This window comes from Macaca fascicularis, chromosome 15 (assembly GCF_037993035.2).
Source record: "Macaca fascicularis isolate 582-1 chromosome 15, T2T-MFA8v1.1".
In the NCBI taxonomy this organism is placed as follows: Eukaryota; Metazoa; Chordata; class Mammalia; order Primates; family Cercopithecidae; genus Macaca; species Macaca fascicularis.
In genome coordinates this window covers 64,808,710-64,828,616 of record NC_088389.1, presented here as the reverse complement: position 1 = coordinate 64,828,616, position 19,907 = coordinate 64,808,710, and the positions used below count along the sequence as shown (strand labels likewise).

The window sequence follows — 19,907 nt, the reverse complement described above, 5'->3', positions numbered from 1 at the left end:
TCTTCCCCAAACCCTGCTTTCAACAGCATTAGGGGATGAAGGGAGATCCTCTCCATATAGGAGAGGTGAAGGAAGTACCTCGGGGAGACAGATGTTGGCACTGGAATTGGCAAGAGCCAGAAAGGCCCAGAAACCAGCCAACTCCCCAGGCCCTTGCTGCCTCCCCTCATGACCCTCTCTTTGCCACGATGAGGATCAGCAGCAGCTCTCAGCCTAGCTATCTGCTGTGTGATCCCAAGGCCTCTTCAAAACCTCTATATGCCCATAACTGTCTAGCGGGCACCCAGATGTCTGGCCTGGCTGCAGAAGGGGCAGGAGAGGGGAAGGAGATGGGACCTCCACTCCAGCCCCCCGGCCCCCACCAAAGCCCTGGCATCACTGGCAACCCACAGAGAGGTAGGGCAGATGCCCAGCATGGGGGGGGGGCAGCAGGCAGAGCGAGCGGGTGCTCCTCTAACTAACCACTGAGGAGGAGAGTCCTAAGGTGTCCTTGGACCCTGCAGCCCCGCCCCCATCACTGGAGGAGTAGACGCGGAGTTGCTGTCCAGGCAGAATGGAATCCAGGCTGTGCTGGCCAGGCCCCAGCCCAGGAAAGATCGGCAATGCTGCGGATATCCTTGCCACTTGCCACTCCAGGTGTAGCTGGGGCCCTGATGCCTCCATCCTAAAAGGAGCCTGACTTGACTCCATGGAAGCCAGGCAGGACCTAAAGAAACCAGGCAGGGGTAATGCCATAAAGCCAGGTGATAGGGACTTCAGGGAAGCGGGCAGTGGGGACAAAAGAAACCAGGCAGCAGGGTGTAAGGAAACCAGGTGACAGGGCCCCAAATAAGGTAGGTGGTGGGAGCCAAATGAAACCAGGCAGTGGGGACTAAAGTTAGCTAGGAGGTGCAGACAAATGAAGCCAGGCTTTGGGGATCAAATCAAACCAGGCAAGAGGCCCACAGGATGTGAGAAAAGAAAGATATCAAGAGCTCATCCCCTCTGTCTAGATGTCACCCCCACACCCTGGGCCTCTCTCTCTATAGCCCCCCTTCCACTCAGGCGGTGGTCCCCTCCCCCAGGCCGATGGACACAGCCAGAGCCCCCTCCCCTCTCAGAGGCCTGGTCCGATTGCAGCCAATGGGCCCCGGCCCCATCCCTGGGACCTCAGGAAGTCCCAGTCCCTCCCACCGGCTGCAGAGGCAGGGGGGCTGGGGGGAGAGAAAGAGAAGAGAAGAGAGACAGCTTGGCAGGGGGAGCGCGCGGAGCAGCCGCGGGGGGCGGGGGCCGAGAAAGGAGCGGGAAGCGCCGAGGCGGGCTGGGCGGGCTGGCGGGTGGGCGCGGGGCGGGGGCGTCGCTGCGGTGGGGGTGACAAGTCCTCCGGCCCTGCGGCCACTGACCTGGGTCCCCACGCAGGCGCCCCGTCGGTGCCTCCGGCGCTCCGTGGGTCCGCCTGCCCGCCTGCGGGCATCGGGTCTGCGGGGCTGGGGCCCGGGCAGCCGCAACGACCCGGGAGGCAGGAGCAGCCCCCACAGCGGTCCCGGCGGGCGGGTGGGCGAGGGGCCGGGCCACGCGGTGAGCGACGAGGGCCGAGCCCCGAGTGAGCGACCAGGCAAGCGGGCCGGGAGGAGGGTAGGAAGGAGCGCGCTGCAAGCGAACGAGCAAGCGAGCTAGCGGAGGGAGAGTGAGGGACGGCATGCAGTGAGGTCATCCTTTGAATCTAATTGAGTCAGGAGGAGATGTGGCACTTGATGCTGGGGGAGGGGAGGCAGAAGGGACCCTCCCCGCTCCGGTCCAGGCCCCACTCCACACCCAGGGGCGGCCGGGGCCTCCCTTCCCCGGCCAAGGAGAAGTTGCCGCAGGCCAACTCGGGCAGACCACTGCCGGTCTCAGGGCTGACCTCTGCAGCCTGGGGCTATCAGCAAGCGGTGAGAGATGTGGGACCCGGCCCCAGCTCCGGGCTACCTTCCTCCTCCCGGGGTGACCGCTCCCTCCCAAGGCCCAGCTCACTTTCCCGCATTTTTTAGGGCACGGGAGGTTCCCAGCTTACCCCCAGGTCCTATTCCAGGTCCTAGTCCTGCCCTCTGAGGATAAAGCAGGAACTTCAGCCAGCCTTCCAAGTTGCTTACTTTAGAAGTATGGGGCCCCAACTCTATTCCCCAAGTTACTTCCAGTGCTGGGAATTTGGGGGAATCTGGAAACTGAACCCCAGGCTCACCATCCTGCCCTCTGGGAATGACAGTGCAATGCCACCCGTGCTCCAGTGACCTTCTGTATTTGGGATGAGGACCCCACATCCCCCTTCAGGAGGGGCAGGAGCAGGGCAACTCCTAGGGTCTCCAGGGAGGGACCAGGCTGCCCAGAGGGTGAGGGGCAGGTTGGTCGCTAGACCCTGGGCTTGTCAGGTGTGCACACCCGTACATATACACATGAGCACACGCACACGTGCACACGCACATGGGGTCGGGGGCACCAGACAGCTCGGGATGCTCACATCAAGGGCCGTACACCCCTCCCTTCGCCCCCGTGGGGGAGGGGTGATAAATATTTAAGGGGCTTTTAGCTCAAAAGGGGCTGGAATGGGGGAGGGAGGGGGATCCACGCTGCCTGATTAATGGGGTTACGGGCTTGGATCAATCCCTCCGCCCGCCGCTCCCTCCTCCCCCTCCTCCCTCCCTCTGCCTAATGCGCTTTATCAGGAGACGCTTTTCTGACTTGGCAGCGTCGGGCGTTTTAAATAGACCCATTTAGAGCTGGGGTTGGGGGAGAAGGAGGGGGGTGGAGAGACAGAGATTGAGACAGGCTGGGAGACAGAGACAAATCAGGAAAGAGAGATGGGCCCTAGAAGAGAGAGACTGGGAGAGGAGAGACAGAAGGAAATGCAGAGATACCATCGAGATAAGACACTGAGGGTGAGGCTCCCACGGAGGCTGAGATGGAGAGAGAGAGGGTGATGGAGAGAGAAAGGGTGAAGGGAGGCCAAAGGAAGCTGGGGGCCTGAGGAGCAGAAACAAACAAAAAGAGAGACAGGGAGGAAAGGAACCATGGGCAGCGGGGAGAAACCCAGAGAGAGGCTCTCCACAAGGGCTGAGTGCTAGCCTGGGAGACAGCAGATACTCTTTATTTCCGAAAACAGTTTTTCATCCACTTTGTTAAATTAAAAAGCTGTTTTTAAAATGGTGCTGGAGGTGCTGGCTGGGGGAGGGTGAACAGAACTGCCAAGTCCTCCCTCTCTGGCCTCCTCCTCCTCCTTGGCCCCCACAGAAGCTGCCTCAGCCTGAGCCCCTGGGGTGTTCTCCAGCTCCCCTGCTCGCTGAGGCAATCCTCTGAGATCCCCAGGAAGAGGGTCAGGGCATCTGAGCTACTGTTCACTGGCAGGAAGTCCCTCCTGCTGTCTGGTTTCAGTTCTTCTTGCTGCAGGGAGCCCATTCTTTCCCCGACCACTATCCTTCTCTTCTCCAGCTCCCATCCCGGTTCCCTAAGGTGTTCCCAGTTTGCAGAGGATTATGTGCCCTCGCGGCCCAGTAGCCCACTTTCCATGTAAGCCATCAGACTCCTCCCAAGGTACCCCCCATAAATATTATCTTTTATTCTGTACATCCATCTCCTAGCCCCATCCTACTCTGAACTATCAGATACATACCCCATGTCCTTGGGTCCTCTGGGAACAGTGGGGTGAAAAGCTTAACTCCCTACAGCCTTCTCAGACCTCCCTTCCTCTTCTCCTGGGCCCCAGCTCCATCTTAAGCCCCTTTTATGTGTCAGCCTGGGGTACCCCCACTCCACCCTCAACAACACCCTGGTCCTAGTTGTGAAGGGTTAGTCCCCCCTCGGCCCCCAGCCAGGAAAATGGCCAGTCTGTTTGGGAGCTGAGATGAAAAGCCCGGTCGGCCTTTGTGGGCCTCTGGCGGGTTTTGGACAATAGGCCCTTCCGTTCCGCTCCAGTGCCTTGATTCCTTGGATGCCCCCACCCCCAAGCTGCCAATCCAGGGGCCTTGCCTGGCCTGAATGAGAGACAGGGAGAGTCAGGCTCGGCCCCACAGCTGGCCTCAGAAGATTCTGGACTTTCTGACCTCCCATCCCATCTTTTTAAAGCCTACCTGCTCCTCCAATCAAGCCAGAGAGATGTTTGGAGGGGCAGAGAGGAAACCTGAGGACACTGAAACAGAAACATACTCCCATATCTGGGACTCAGCTCCCCCTTAGTATAGAACCCAGTTTCCTAACCTGGTGTTGCCCTTGCCTGTGTGACAATAGATAAGTCTCTTCCCTTTCTAGGCCTATTATGAGAGCATGAAAAGCCTCAGCCAGGCTGAGCCCAAAACCTCTGGAAAAAGAAAGGACAGGGAAGAAAGGAAGGAATCTCAGGTCCTCCTCCACTCATGTCCCCTAGACGTACAGCCCCACTACACCTGCCTGATTCCCTGAGACTGACCTGCCCCACCTGGGCCCCGGCACCTACCTCTTCACCACTGGCCAAACACCAAGCACATCAATGTCCTCCTCCTCCTCCAGACCAACTCTTCAGGACTTCCAAAACCAAGGGGGCAAGATGAGGTGACAAGGCTAGAGTCTAGAAGGGCAAAGGGCATAAATCAGAGGTCACAGAGGAGCCACAGGCCTTAGTCCAACTCAGAGGCCATTCCATACTCACAGCCCCACTGTGAGAAGGGGAGACTGAGTCAGGCAGCAGCTAAAATCTGGAAGAAGAAAAGTTGAGAGTAATACAGACCCCTTCTAGCACCCCTTGCTGACTTCAGGTTCTGAACCACAGGCACAAAGGTTACCAGAAGGCAGTGGCCTGATACAACACAGAGATACACACCCGCAGACAATCCACAATTCCCATACAATCAGTTCACAGACACACAGACACCTCCATATCACATGCATCCTCACATGCACAATCCTAGAGTCACAGGGTCACAGGCATGGTGTAAATAACCACCATTATAACACCCCCTTCCTTATCACCACTATGATTTATTGAGCATCTATTATATGCCAGGAACTGTGTTTGGCACTTTATATGCATTATCTTACTTAATCTTCATGATTTCTCCATGAGGTAGGTTTTATTGTTCTTCCCATTTGATAGCCAAGGAGACTCAGCTTCAAGGAGGTCTTGCCCTATACCACAGAGCTGATCAGTTCCAGAGCCTAGATTTGAGTCTGTATCTAATTCCAAAACCTTGCTGCTATATCAACTTGCCTGTGCAGATCTCTCACCCACCTGCACAATGCCTTTCCCAATAATAATAGCAGGTATCACTTGTTCAGGGTCCTTGGTTACCTAGACACTGTGATAAGTACTTAATTTACATTTTGGTGCTGAATCATCGAAACAAGCTTCAAGGCCGGGCATGGTGGCTCACCCCTGTAATCTCAGCACTTTGGGAGGCTGAAGCAGGTGGATCACCTGAGCTTAGGAGTTCGAGACTAGCCTGGGCAACATAGTGAAACTCCATCTCTACCAAAAATACAAAAAATTAGCCAGGCATGGTGGCACGTGCCTGTGGTTCCAGCTACTCCTGAGGCTGAGGTGGGAGGATCGCTTGAGCCTGGGAGGTGAAGGTTGCATTGAGCCAAGATTGAGCCACTGCACTCCAGCCTGGGTGATCAAGTGAAACCCTATCTCAAAAAAAAAAAGCTTTGGAGGTAATACTGTTTCTGTTTTACAGATTCTGAAACTGAGGAGAAGCAGCTTGGCCAAAGTCACACAACTGGTAGTTGATAAAGGAGCTGGCCTTGAACTCAGGGATATCTTGAAAGCCACTGTTGCTTCTATGGACTCCAGCCATTCAAAAGACCCCTCACCTTCTATAAGACCTCAGGAGATCCTCGGGGTCCAACTGCTCCCCTGAAAACAGGTCCCAGATATATCTGCCAAAGGTATGATTAGGTGCCTAAACACATACCATGAGAAAGGGATTCCATGTCTTCCAATCCTGCCCAGAGATGCAGAGACATCACCAACCAGGGACAGATAGCCAGAAACTAAAATAAGGTATTAGAGACAGGCTGGTTGATAGTGACAGATACAGCCACACCAAGACAGGCCCAAAGGGAGGGAGATTGAGGGGAAGCCAGAGACAGAGAGGGACACATTAGGCCAAAGAATGAAAGAGATAGCTGGAAAAGGAGACAATAGGAGTAGAGGAGGGTGCAGGCTGACATGAAAAAACACGGACAGATACACTCCAGTATGCAGACAGACACATATAGACCCATCTGACCTTCACAAGAAACAGACTGTGAAAGCAAGCAAGGCTCAGGCTGTGTGTGGCGTGCGTGTGTGTGTGTGTGTGTGTGTTGTGGGGGGAGCATGCAGAGTCTGTATTGCTACGTACATTACACCAGCTGCTTCCAGCAATTTCATCTGATTAATAATAAATGCCCCATAATTACAGCTGCTCCCCTAGCCCTTCTTCCTGTTTTTTGTCAGCTGCTGCCAGGCCAGCCCCCAATAGACCCTATGGTCCCCTCCATCCTCACCTGCTGTCCTCTAGGAGGCTGAGAGAATGTGAGCTGGTAGAGGAGGCCAGACTCCCAATTTAAGGAGGGATACCCATCTCCCTATCTTGGATTAATGCCCTTTGCTTCCAAGCAAAAAGTCATCTTACTTAGGTCTCATTCAGAACTCTTCTACTGCATAGGTATAACTTGTGACCCCTAATATGGCCTAGGGGCCCACATCTGGGATGCAGAGAGATGAAATCCCCTTGCCCACTCTTTATTACTCGCTGGCCAAGACTCCATCCACAAACTTTACCTAGCCTCAGAACCCTGTAGGCTCAGAGGAGGAAGGGACCAGGACAGGGGCCCTCACCCCATCATTCCAATCCCAGACAGCCCGAATCTTTGCCCACTTGTATACCCTAGAGCTCTGGACACTAGGTGGCTCCGCCTGCCCATTCCTGAGTACCCCCCCAACTCCACCCCCACAGGTCCAGCTCCCTCCAGGCCTCCCACCCAAGCTCTCCAAGGCAGCTCTATCAGAATCAGCTGCGGGGTTGTGCCGATCTGTTTCTAATCGTTGGGGCCTGGTTCACGCTTGCCCCCACCCCCCAATATTGATTCCATTATTTGGAAAGTCACTGACGTCAGGGGCCTGGATGGGTGCCAAAACCGCCTTCTCTCCTGGCCTGGGCCAGGGCCCAGCCCCCCATCCCGCAATTTCACGGAGGGGCCCAGAAGGGTCAGCTCATGGGCCAACGTCACATGGCATCTTCCCTCTGACTCTGGGCTCCTCTTGCCTTTTTGGGACCACTGTGCAGCTCCCTTCTGGATAGAGGGGCTATGCAAAGGCCTGGGATTTAGAAGTTGGGGGAGGCTATAAAAGGGAGTCTTAAGACCCTCATTGGGACTCTGGCTGCAAGGAGGGGCTCTGAAGAGGTAAGGAGGAGGGCAGTAGCTCAGAAAAGGGTAGTTGGGAATACTTTGTGTTTTTTGCCACACTCTTATTTTGGAACATCCTGAAGCTGGTCTTGAAATGAATCCTACAGACTACTTGGTTTTCATTTCTGATATCAGATGTATCTCCAGACTCTCTTAGAAGGAAATTCTCTGCAGTGTAGGATAACAGATTACCCTAAATTTTGCCATAATTTGACTAACTGGCACCAGTAATTTTATAAATCTTTGCTCCACATAAAACAAAGGCTCTCTCTGTCGTGCATCTCTCACCTGTGCTGCCTCAGGTTCCCCATATTCACACACTCTCCCAGTCTTTCCTGGTGCTGGGTGTGTTTCTTCCTCTCTGTCTCTATCTGACCAAGATGCAGCCACTGCCACACTGGCCCACGCCAGCAACTCCTGGGCTCTGGCTGGACAGAGTATTTTTAGGATCCGAACCCCGTGTTCTCAGACAGGCATTAATAACCAATACAGACAGTCTGTGGTGCCCACAACAGCTACACAGCCTCAGAGCTCAGCCTTGGAAGGTCAGAGATGGGGTCCATTCCCTCAGTTAGAGGGTCCCTGAGGGAATGGACCCCATCTCTTCTTGTCCAAGAAACCCACACCCAGAGAGGGTAAGGGGCATGTTCACCACCACATAGGGAAAAAAGGACCTTACCTTCTGCAAAATCCTGAGGCTGGGAAGGAGCAGGGTGACCTCTGACCTCTGTCACAGAATCAGAGTGATTACCCTGCCCCAGCCTCCTCTGGTCCAGGCCTTTCCAAGGAAGGGGCCTATCCTCTGCACTCCTTCCCTGAGTGAAGGAAAGTCCTTCCTCTAGTCTAGCCTGCAAACCAGTCTTCCTTTGAGCCAAACAGGGGTGTAGGACAGGGGATGCTGGGTCTCAAACCACAAATCTCAGGAGCTTCCTTCTCCCCACGATCTGTCCCACTCAGTGATTCATGCTTCAACATTTATTGAGCACTTATTCCCTGCCAGGCACTGTACAGGGAGTCAGGCACATGGTCCTGCCCACAGGGAGCATTCGGTCCAATGAGAAAGAAAAAGATGTATTACTGTTCACACAAGAATGCCTTCCTATGGTGTACAAGGTTTGTGCCAAGAGCAGGCAGGTACAGGGTGAGCAAGGTAGACCCAGTCCTTGAGTCACACAGACCTCACAAGCAACTACTATGCAACCTTGGTGAGTGCCATGTGGGGAAAGTACAGGTAGGCTATATGGTGGGGCACACTGACTGCCCTGGGTCTGGAGAAACCTGTCCTCCTACAGGCTAAGGACTCTTCAGTTTGCTCCTAAACTCAAGACGGGCCCTCAAGCTGAATACAAGTCACTACCATAGTTTAATTTCAGTTCCTGCTACTGTAGCTCTAGTCCCAGCTTTTGGGAGCTGGCTGCCCACAGCAGCAGGGTCTAACTCTTCTTCAACATCTGCTCCAGCTCCTCCTCCCACCCCTTGACCCACAGAGTGCCTAGCTCTGGTGACCTCCAACCAGGCACAGCTCTGTGCTTTGGGACTCTCTTTGCCCTCTGCAGAGGTAAAAGGGATTGACGACCTCAGTGCTCTCCATCCCCAAGGACCACTTGCCTTCCCAGCCCCTCCCCACAGGAAGCCGAGAGCCCTTGTGGGTTTGGTCACTCAGGGCCACAGGAGTTTACAAAGCTGAGGTCTCCCCCACTACCCCCACCCAATGGTGGGTCTAGAGGAGGGGTCAGTTCTCACTTCTCAGGCTCCTTGCTCTCTAGGACCCCCGAAACCAAGCACACATGGTCCCCCCCAACCCATCTGCATTTCAAAGAAAATCCACTCCATATGTTTCCTATTCATTTACACTTCAACTCGCCATGGGGGGGCACAGAGCAGGGATGCCTTGCCTCTAAGCCCCCCACCCCCATAGGGGGGCTGGAGAGCATGTGTCCCCTTCAGGACAGGGTGCAGTTACAGCCCAGCCGTCTCAGTATTGGGAGGGACCGCAGGGCCATGTCCCTACTGTGTGGGCTCCCATGGGGGAAGACAGCATATCTCAGGCAGCCCCACCCACTAATGTCCATAGCAGCAGAGCACGCAAAGTCCAGGGCAGGGTCTCCAGGGGAGTTGGAGTCCCAGGGCTGGCTGCAACCTAGGCCCCCCAGGGCTACTGCTCTTTTGGGGAACAGAGTGGGGAAGCCCAGGCATGCCCTGGAGGCAGGATAAGGGCTCAACAGGCAATCCCAGAGACACTGTGGGACACACACAACATAACATGGTCCCTACCCCTCCCCAGCCAGGGCAAAGAAGAGAAGAGAGCGTGGGATCCCGGATCCCGTCTCTTCCTCCAGCTACCTTCTCCTCATAGATTTGAGGCTGTTATCTCTCCTACAATCACAGATTCAATACCCTGGAGCAGTCGCAGGAGCCAAGATCTGCTCCCTCCAATCTTCACACCCCTCCCATCCTAAGAATGATTGAGATGTGTGTGTATGGGGTGGGGAAGATGTCTTGGGAGGACAGGAGTCTTATTTCCCCCACCTGGCCTTCTCTACTACAGAAGGGATGTCCAAAACTATTCAAGGGGGATGGGTGTGCATTGACATGGCACACAGAGGAATCTAAGAGTTCACTTCACTCCTGTACCAACGATCCACTCAGATTTTCCTGCCAAGTGCCTAGTCTCCTTATGGAAGGAAAGCAGGGAAATCTGACTGGGTTAGCCTTTACCACCACTCCCCTCCATTAGCCCACAACCCATGTGAGGGATGTGACCAAATGTGTATCCTCTCTCCTCCTCACCTTTGGAGAGGACAGATCCTGTAGCAGTCTCTGTTCCTCACCTCAAGTGCCCCAATACTCACCACAAACCAAAGGAAAGCATGGGCATATCTGACCATGAGTCCTAAATTCCACTGGAATTGTGAATGGCACAATCTCAGTGTGGATCTGAATGTGAGCCCAGGATGAAAGTGTGAGTTTAAGTGTCACAGTCTAATGTCCCATCTAAGTGTGAACTCCAAGATGCAAGTATGGGTTTGAGTATGAGCCCAGGTCTCAGCACGCATCAGACTGTAAACCCCAGCGGGTCTGAATGTGAGCTCCAGGACTGAAGTGTGAGCCTGTGAGTCTCAGGATTCCTGCACAAGTCAGCATAAGCATTAGAGTTCTAGTGTAAGTCTGAGTGTGAGACCCTGGTCGTAAGGGCTTCTGAGCATGAGCTAAGGTAACTCATATGGAGTCTGAGTGTGAGCACTGGTATCCCTTTTTAAGTCTGAGTGTGAGCCCCAAAGTGCCCTTGTAAGTCTAAGTGTGAACATCAGAATCCTAGTGTGAGTCTGAATGTGAGTTCTGAGATCCCAATAGGAATCTCAGTGAGTCACAGGATTTCACGTGAGTCTGATGGAGTCACCAAGATCCTGGCATGAGTCTCTGTGTGAGCCCTAGGTTACCCACGGAGGTCTGACCCCCAAAGTCCCCATATGAATCTAAGTGTGAACCCAAAGGTCCTAGTGTGAATCTGAGTAAGCTCCAGGGTCCCCGTGTGAGTCAGTGTGATCCCCAGCTTGGAAGTGTGAATCTGACTATGAACCCCAGTGTCCTCAGTGAGTCCTTGAGTTCAAATGTGAGCCCCATGTTCCCCATGCGAGTCTGACTGCAACTCGGAGTCCCAGAATGTAGGAGTGTATATGTAACACTAGTTGTTCTGCCTGTAATACTTGGTGAATTTGTGTCTGTGTCACTGACACAGTGTCACTGACACGTGAATTGTGTCTTCATGTGAGCCCCAGTGTGAGCCCGAGGACCCCAGTGAGATTCTGGGTGTGAGCTCTAGGTCTCAATGTAGATCTAAGCTAAAGGATAAGACCGTGAATCTAAGCATGAGCCTACACTCCCAGTGTGGGTCCCAGTGTGAGCAGAGTTCCAATGTGAGTCTACATGGAAACTCCAGGACTGAAGTGTATCCCTGGATATGAGCCCCACAATGTAAGTGTGAGTCCATATGAATGTAAACCCCTAGACCCTAGAAGGAGTTGAAGTGTCCCAGTGTGCATCTGAGTATGAATTCCAGAGCCCCCAGAAGTCCTGTGCATGACCTTTAAACTCCTAGTCTTTGTGTAGGCTCATGGTCTCCGTTGGAGTATCAGCCCTGACAGTGTGAACCTCAGCTCCATCTCACCAATGCTGACCAGGAGCCCCTAGCACCAGCTGAGAGGATTTGTGTGGGTTGTGACAGTGGAGACAGGGGGGCATAGTTTGAGACACCTAGGCCCTTCTAGCCCCCAAGTCATTGCTAGCCCTACATCCCTAGGAATATGCAATGGTTCAAGCCCCGTTCCCACATGTGTAATGACACACCATCACACCCAGAGTTACATACACAAAAATACACCTGGTGTTGCAGACTCCTCGGACACACAGCAATTACAGATGCACAGACACACCCAGCATTTCAGACTCACCACCTCAGTGATCACAGCCACACAAACACACCCAGTGACACAGACACAAATTCACCAAGTATTACAGGCAGAACAACTAGTGTTACAGATACACTCCTACAGCGGCATGCAGACACACACCCAGTGTTGCAGACAAGCTGCCAGGCACACAGACACACACAGACGCTTCTCAAAGAGACAGACTAGACGTAAAGAGAAAGAAAATCCTGAATTTTCAACAAGGCGTGAAATAGTCCTGCCCGCCTGAAGCTACTGGAGGGGGGAGGGGGACAAGGGAGCCAGCGAGCTAACGGTGGAGGAGAGGCTCGGGAGAGAAGAGGAGCCGAGAGGGAGAGCTGTCCGTCTGGTGACCTCCCCACGGCCCAGCCCCCACGCACGCGGAGATACACTACTCGGAGCAACACAGGGACACCCAGGCTGGCTCACACTGAGCCGCACTGGAGGAGACACACACGAGCAGACTCACAAAGAGACACTTGGGGATACACCATAGGCAGACTCACACAAGCCAGGAAGACTTACAAAGAGACACACTGGAGGAGACCCACTACATGGAGATACATCCAGGCGGACTCAAGAGAAAATCATGAGGAGGCCGACCGACACACACAGACACATGCATACACACACACGCGCGCGCGCGCGCGGATTCACACGGACACACATGCACTGGCAGACGCGCAACCGTCCGTTCGTATCCCCGGGCGCTCTGAAGTCCAGATTTCTGCCCGAGAAAGAAGCCACCTTTGGGCATGCAGAGGCCACTACGAACCCCCGAAGCCCAGGAATTTTTCCAGACCCCGCGTGTGCAGCTGAGGGGTGGGGAGAACAGGGACACTAGGACAAACCGCCGGAGCCACCTCCCTCTAGTCGACAGTCCGGCCCCACCACCACCACCACGCCCAACCCCCGGAGCGCCCGGACGTGGGGGTTCGCTTCTCCAGCGCCCCCGCCCCCGAGTTTGCAGGCAAAGTTTCTCGTGAACTTTCCGGTCGCCCTCGGCCGTAGGCCCACGGGTGTCCCCTCACTCTTCCCGCGCGCACGGTCTGTCGGTCAGTCCGGGCTCTGAGGGTCTGGCCGCGCGCACTCCGCCGCAGGGTACTCACCGCGCCCTCGGGCTACCCGGGCTTCGCGCTGCGCCTTCCGACCGCCCCCGGCAGCGAGCGAGGCAGGGAGCGCGAAGCTACCACCGCCCGCCGGATCCCACCGCCGAGCCTCGCGCCGCGCCGGCTGGAGCCGCCGCCTCCGCTGCCGCCGCCGCCCGCTCTGCACCGGCTCTTCAGCGCTCGGCGGCTTTAACCCCCCCATCCTCCTCCCTCCCTCGCGGGCTCCCTCCCTCCTTCCCTCGCCCATGTGACCGCGGGCGCCCGCTCGGCCGCGCGCGCCCTCGCTCCCCTCCCCCTCTTGCCTTGTCTCTCCGCGGCCGCGCGCCACGACCCCTCCCCGCCACGGGCCCCGCGCGCCCCCGCCTTGGCACGCTCTCGCTCCTGGCACACGCGGCCCGCTCGCCCTGCGCGGGCCTGTGAGCCCCCACTCCCACTCGCCCGGCACTGGCACGCGCTCTGGCCCCCCGCTGGCATACTCGCCCGCACTGGCACGCGTGGCCCCCTCGCGTTCACCCTTTCTCGGGCGCGCCCTCCAGACGGCTGTGGTCCCCGTGCTTCACGCGCAGCCCCGGCCGCGGGTCTCGCAAACGCGCGCGCGCGCACACACACACCCACTCCGCCCGCTCCCCTAGGGCGGCTGGGCGCGCACCCACCCCCGGGATCGCTCCTTCACACTCACTCTCCCTCTCAGTCTTGGCCAGGTCTCTCCTGCGCACACTCCCGCACGTTCAGGCCCTGACGGCCTTGCACCGACTCCCTGGCACACCCCGGGCCAACTCTCGGGGTCCTCCCTCCGGCGTCGCCGTGAGAGGAACGCGAGCCAGAACCCCCAACCCCCACTTTGGGCAGAAGAAGCCAGCCGGCTCCGCCCCTCCCCTATTACTACTGCCCCCCGCAACGACTCCCCTCCCGGTCACCCCCTCGCGCGGGGGAAAAGGGCTTCCTTGACCGGGGACGGACCCAGCCGGGAGCCCAGGCCCATGCTTCCCATGTCTCCTATGACACCAACACCACTACTAGCATGTTCCTCGTGCTCCGAGGACACACAACCGGGGGAGAAGCCTCCACTGGAATGAAGGGGTAGGGAGGGTGCACCCTCAATGCCGGGCACAGGCACACCCCTCGATAGGAGGCTTACTCCTTTCGCAGCCTGGGCCTCTGAGGGGCCGGGGTGTTCACTGCACTCGCCCCTGGGCCTCCGGTCTGGCTGCAACATAGGAGAGTAAGGTTAGACAACCTGACCAACTTCTGAGGCCACGTGAGAGCGCAATGGAGTGGCAATGGCAGAGGCGGAGACCGAGAAGGCCACCCTCGTCTCCACCCCTTGGATTTTTCACCTGACCCTTGACCCATAATCCTGGGCCCTGCCCCTCCGGGGAGCTGCTCTAGGGCTGAGGGCGAGGAGAAGGGAGGGAAATGTCTCGCTCTTTCCTCACATCCTACCCCAGTAGGCTGCCTAGAACGCCCGGGCCCTTTCCCAACAAATGCCTCAGGGACTCCCACTGCAGAGGAAAATCCTTCTTCCCGCCACGGCCTGGGCTTTTCACTTTCACTTCCGTGGCCACAGAATCCCCTCTCTACAACTGGCAGGGGTCGGCATGGGCTGGAGCTCAGAGACGGCCAGCTAGGACTTCAGGACACACAGCAAACTAGCTGCGCCCCGCTGAGGGCCAGCGCACAGCCGCCCACCCAAGGTGTCCTATCCTCGGGCTCTCCGGGCCGCCGGCCTCCTGCTTCCCGGGCCGCAGACCAGGATTAGACTGAGGACGCGGGGAAGGAAGGGGGCGGTGCGACGGGATCTTGAGAGGAGCAGGACTTGCCCCTGCCCCTGCGGCGAAGCTCTAGGCCCTGGCAAGGTTCGGTACACCGGGGGCCGCTCCTCCCCAGGGGGCTGACCGGCCTGGGCGCTCTAATCCAACAGGGGAGGGGCGAATGGGGTGAAAATTGGCGAGTGGTTTGGGGAACGGACTTGACCTCCAGATGCTCCGGTGTCCCTGGCTCAGCCTCTTTCTGCCAGGTTGGGAGCAGTCGGGAATTCTGTCCCAGTCCAGAGGCTGGGTCCCCCTCGGCCCTCGGGGACGCAGAGGCTGCAGTATGCAGAGCCGCAGTCCACGGCTGCGGGGACAAGATCCGCACTGGGCGTCCGGAGTCCTGGAAGTGGACGTGTGGGTGTCAGAGGATAAAGGAAGAGACGCACGTCGGACCTCTGTCCAGGCGTCAGGCCGGTCAGCAGCTCCTCCCGGCGCGGGACCCAGCGGCCTCGAGCGCTTCCCCGGGGCCGAAGCGACACCTGGCGGACGGTGCGGGACGTGCGTTCCCCTCTGGCTCCTGCTCCGCGCTGAGGCCTGGGCCACCTACTGAACACCGGGTGCTACCACCTCTCCACACCGCCGCCACCCGGCTCACAACCAATTTTCCTCCCCCCGGAGCTGGGTCAACAGACTAGTCGTGGTTTCCGCTCCTGCCGCCTCTGATGCCCTACCTAGCCAGTAGCCTTTGAGCTTGTAAGCCTCAGTGCTGAACCCTCCCCACCGCCTTGGGAACAAAGTTGAGTTTCTTAGGTGGGGCTTCAAAGCCCTGCAGGATCTGGCCCTGCCTCCTCTCCAGCTTTATTAAGCGCCCCTATTCCCGGCCTCCCCAGCTCTGCGCCAGCCCCCTTCTGTGTCATGTCACTTATGCTTAAGCCAAACCCCACTTCACTGACATCCTCTCCCCAACCCCACCTCCAAAAATTCACTGCCTTCCCAATCTTCACTATCTACCTTGCCCATGATGCAGTGGCTGGAAGTAATACCCCCAGGCCAGATGCCTTGTGCCCTGCACCTGATGGGGATCTCACATTTGGGCCTGGGGAAATTAGGGGAAGTTCCTGAGAGGCCTGGGGAAATTAGGGGAAGTCTGGTTGACTTGCAGTTCCTGGAGTTCTCTACCATGAAAGGGGCTCTATGGCCAGGATTTCTGACACCACCCTCCACCCTGGCAGGTGACCTAAACTTGGACCCCCCCACACACACACCAAGGGGTCAATTGTGCCATCCCAAGCGTTTGGGCAAGCAAAGTCCCTTCTTCATTCTTACTGACATGTCCCCAAGGAAGGAGAGCTCCTTCCCCATCTCCTATGGAGGATCTACGTTTCCAGTGCTCCTTTAGGAAACAGTGCTGGTTTCTAACGTGCTATGCCATCAGAAAGTTTCTGCCTGGAGCGCACACCTGGCTCTCCAAAGTTAAAAACACACACACTCTCACACACAGGCTCTCTGTATTACAAATGCCAAATACATGGTCACATAAAGTCACACACCCAATCTCAAACAGTAAAAGGTGTATACTCAACTTCACTATGGTACACTGAGAGTCAGGGTCCCCAGCTTAGACTAGGAACTAGAGATCCCAAAAGAGTAGGAGAGTCCCTGAGTCACACACACCATACCCACACGTAGACACAGTTACACAGCCATGAACTCAGTCACACTGAGTGTCACACAGGCACACACAGAGTCACACACGCTCTCAATCACACTGGGGTTTGGCGGGTTGGGGCGGGCTCCAGGAGGCAGTTATGTAAACGCCCTCAATCCCCCCCTCTCGCTCCCCTTCACCCCGCCTGCTTCCTCACACAGTGCCAGCGCCCGGGGCGGCTTGGCCGGGACCCGGGAACAGCTCGGCCTCGCGGAGGCTCCAGGCGCCGAGAAACCCGATCCCACACAGCCCCGGGCTGAGCCAGGGAGGGGGGCCCAAAACCCCCCCACTCAAGGTCCAGCCCAGGCCCCTAGGGACGACTTACCCCTGCATCCAGAGACACCTCCCAGCACCCTCCTGAGATAGTACCTGGGGCCCACTCACAACATCCCCATCCTGCACACCCCCTTTTGGAATCCTATCATCTGGATGGCTGCCTATGTGCCCTGACCCTTCCAACCTCTGGCACCAGAAAGGGCAAAGATTCTCTAAAGGTAGAGAATGAGGGAAACTAAGTATTCAACCTTGAATTACCCCCAGTTCCTGGAACTATCTCCTCTTCCCTTCTCACCAGGGCCCTCTAAATCCGCTCTGATAGAGAGGGGCTTTCATTCCTGTCCAGGTCCACCTCAGATTTGCTGCCTATCGATTCCAATATATTCTGTCAGAATTCTAAATTATTCAGGTCCAAGTCTCCCCTCCCTCCCTTTGATATCCTTTCTTCCTCCTCCACTGGAAGTTCTAACTCCAGTCTAATCCCAGTTCCTCCTGCTTGCTAAAAAATTTTGAGAGTAACCTGAGGAGTCAGGAACAAAATCACCAAAAGGCAGAAAGATTAAGGCTCAGGAAACCCCTGGAAGTCAGGAGTCTAAGAAGAGGTGAGACAATGTCTGTTGTACACCCCCCAACATAACCCCCACCTCATTCTGCAGCCTAGTCTCAATTTTTCACAATAGCTTTTGAGTGTCTGCTTGGGCTGCCCAGGCCCAGGCAGAAAGGGAATTTCCCCCTATGTTCTCTGTTAATGAACAAAACATTTCATGTTGAAATTCCTCCTCTGCCCCCAGCCCAGTGTCTCCAGGGCCCCGCAGCCTGACCAAGCAGGGACACCATTCGGAGGGGGGTAACAGAGTAGAGGGAAGCCCCCAGGGGAAGCATAATTTACACTAGGGGGCATCTTTTTAAAAAATAAATAATTAGGGTGACTTTTTTTTCACTTTTGGCTAAAATTATCCACTCCTGTGGCAGCTTCCCAGAAAGGGCGGCGGGAGGGCGGCCGGAGCTGTCCCGAGGCCCAGGACATGGCCCCCCTCCCCTGGGCGAGGAGCCTTCCTCAAGTTGTTTTCCTGGTTTCTTCCTCTTGGATGTTTTTTGATTATTAATCACATTTTCCATCCTCAGTCTCAGACCAGACCCCCTCCCCCCAGGGTCAGGGCTGGACAGAGGGAGGAGGAGCGGGCTCCGGGAAGATGACTTGGGGACAAGATGGGCAGTGACCCCTGGCCCTGGCTGACCTGAAGGACGCTGTCAGTGGCATGTCACAGATCATACCCTCACCATCCTGGCACACAGTAGGTGGCATCCTTAATCAATACAAGTGAAGTAAATGAATGAACAGGTGTCTAGTTTTCATAGCACCCAGCTGGCACTGAAAAATAAAGTCCCTAGTGCTGGTCCCCTTGTGCTGCAGACAGAGAAACAGCCCAGAGAAAGAGAGTCACTTGCTTAGAGTCACACAGCAAGTTAGCGCCTTGGCCAGAGCAGGACCTCAAGAATGCTGATGGCTCCCCGCTTCCTAAGTCAGTCAATAAATATATATTGAGCACCTACAATATACCAGGCATTGATCTAAGTAGTGAACCAGACAAAAATCTCTGCCCCTGCAAGGACATAGAGCAACTAGAACTCCATACAATGCTAGTGCATGATAAGTTGGTACGACCACTTTGAAACACTGTGTGACACTATCTACTAAAGCTGTGCATATATTTATTCTATGGCCTAGCAAGTCTGTTCCTAGATATATACCCAGGAGGAATGATCAAATATGTTTACCAAGAATGCTCATAGCAGCTTTACTCATGATAGCCCCAAACTGGAAACAATACAAATAGATAAACAGATCGTGATGTAAGTACAGCAATGGAAAACAACCAACTACAGCTACATACAACAATGTGGATAAATCTCACAGACAAAATGTTGAGCAAAGAGGAAAAAAGACACAAAGAGTACATAATGAATGATTTCATCTATATAAAGCTCAAGAATAGGCAAAACTAATTTATGGTGACAGAAATCAGAATTGTAGTTACTGTTGTTGGGGGAGAGTGGTACAAGTGTACAGTTGTCCCTTGATATCTGTGGGGGATTAGTTCCAGGACCCCCTGAGGATACCAGCTCTGAGGATGCTTAAGTCCCTTATATAATAAATGGCATAATATTTGCATATGATCTAAGCACATCCCCATATCCACTTTAAATCAGCTCTAGATTGCTTGTAATATCTAATACAATGTAACTGTTATGAAAATAGTTGTTATACTATTTTTGTTTTTATTTGTATTGTTTTTTATTGTTGTATTTCTATTTTTATTTTTATTTTTTCCTAATGTCCTGGTTGGTTGAATCAGAGGATGCAGAACTCACAGATATGGAGGGCCAACAGTACACATGCACTAAAACTGTATACTGTAGGCCAGGTGCAGTGGCTCATGCCTGTAATCCCAGCACTTTGGGAGGACGAGGCAGGCGGATCATGAGGTCAGGAGATCGAGACCATCCTGGCTAACACGGTGAAACCCCATCTCTACTAAAAAAAAAAAAAAACAAAAAAAACAGCCAGGTGTACTGGTGGGTGCCTGTAGTCCCACTTACTCAGGAGGCTGAGGCAGGAGAATGGTGTGAACCTGGGAGGCAGAGCTTGCAGTGAGCCAAGATCACGCCACTGCACTCCAGCCTGGGTGACACAGCCAGACTCCGTCTCAAAACAACAACAACAACAACAACAAAAAAAAACTGTGTACTGTATATATTTGTTCATGCAAAAGTCCCAAGTCTAGTTCCCCAGCCCCCTCAGGCAAGAGGTGTCAGCCTAAATGACACCTAAGAGAGGTCTATACTAGGCCCCTTTGTCCTCTCTCACAGTGCCATCCTCTTCTTCCTTATAGTAGTTAGTTTGATGTCTAATTATCTAGTTACTTCTGTGGTGCATGTGAGCTCCAATGAGGGCAGCCCCGTGGCCTCCACCTCTAGTCACGTAGAGTTGGGTCTGGCATAGAACAGGTGCACTCAACGTTTGAAATAGATTTAAATAAATGTTGACTGAATGAATGATGCAAGCAAGTAAGTAGAACAACCTTGACCTGTGAGAAGTAAACTGAAGCTCCAGGGCACAGGGGTGGGAGCCTAGATGAATGGGTTTCAGCCTTGAGGGATGGGAAAGAGGTTTAGTGACCAGTGAGGTGGCAGAGACCGGAAGGCAGGCTGAGGCAACCTGAGTGGCTCAGAC

At 55.0% G+C, this 19,907-nt stretch overlaps 1 protein-coding gene across 27 annotated transcripts in view; it reads right to left on the bottom strand.

The window, feature by feature from the left end:
* Positions 1-13,718, bottom strand: part of CNTFR (ciliary neurotrophic factor receptor) — a 38,656-nt gene extending 24,938 nt beyond the window's left edge. For 2 of the 27 annotated variants that reach the window (XM_074017277.1, XM_045373385.2), the window contains exons 1-3: positions 13,451-13,520; positions 4,445-4,555; positions 463-706 (exon numbers count right to left, since the gene is read on the bottom strand). In XM_074017277.1, coding sequence (XP_073873378.1) covers positions 463-690 — 228 coding nt within the window. In that variant the 5' untranslated portion in view covers positions 691-706; positions 4,445-4,555; positions 13,451-13,520. Of the gene's footprint in view, positions 1-462; positions 707-1,382; positions 1,669-2,032; positions 2,062-4,444; positions 4,556-12,937; positions 13,102-13,413; positions 13,521-13,590 lie in introns of those variants that run through there. The other 25 variants (XM_074017276.1, XM_045373384.3, XM_074017283.1 and 22 more) reach the window with 14 other exon arrangements.
* Between the last annotated feature and the right edge of the window lie 6,189 nt (positions 13,719-19,907).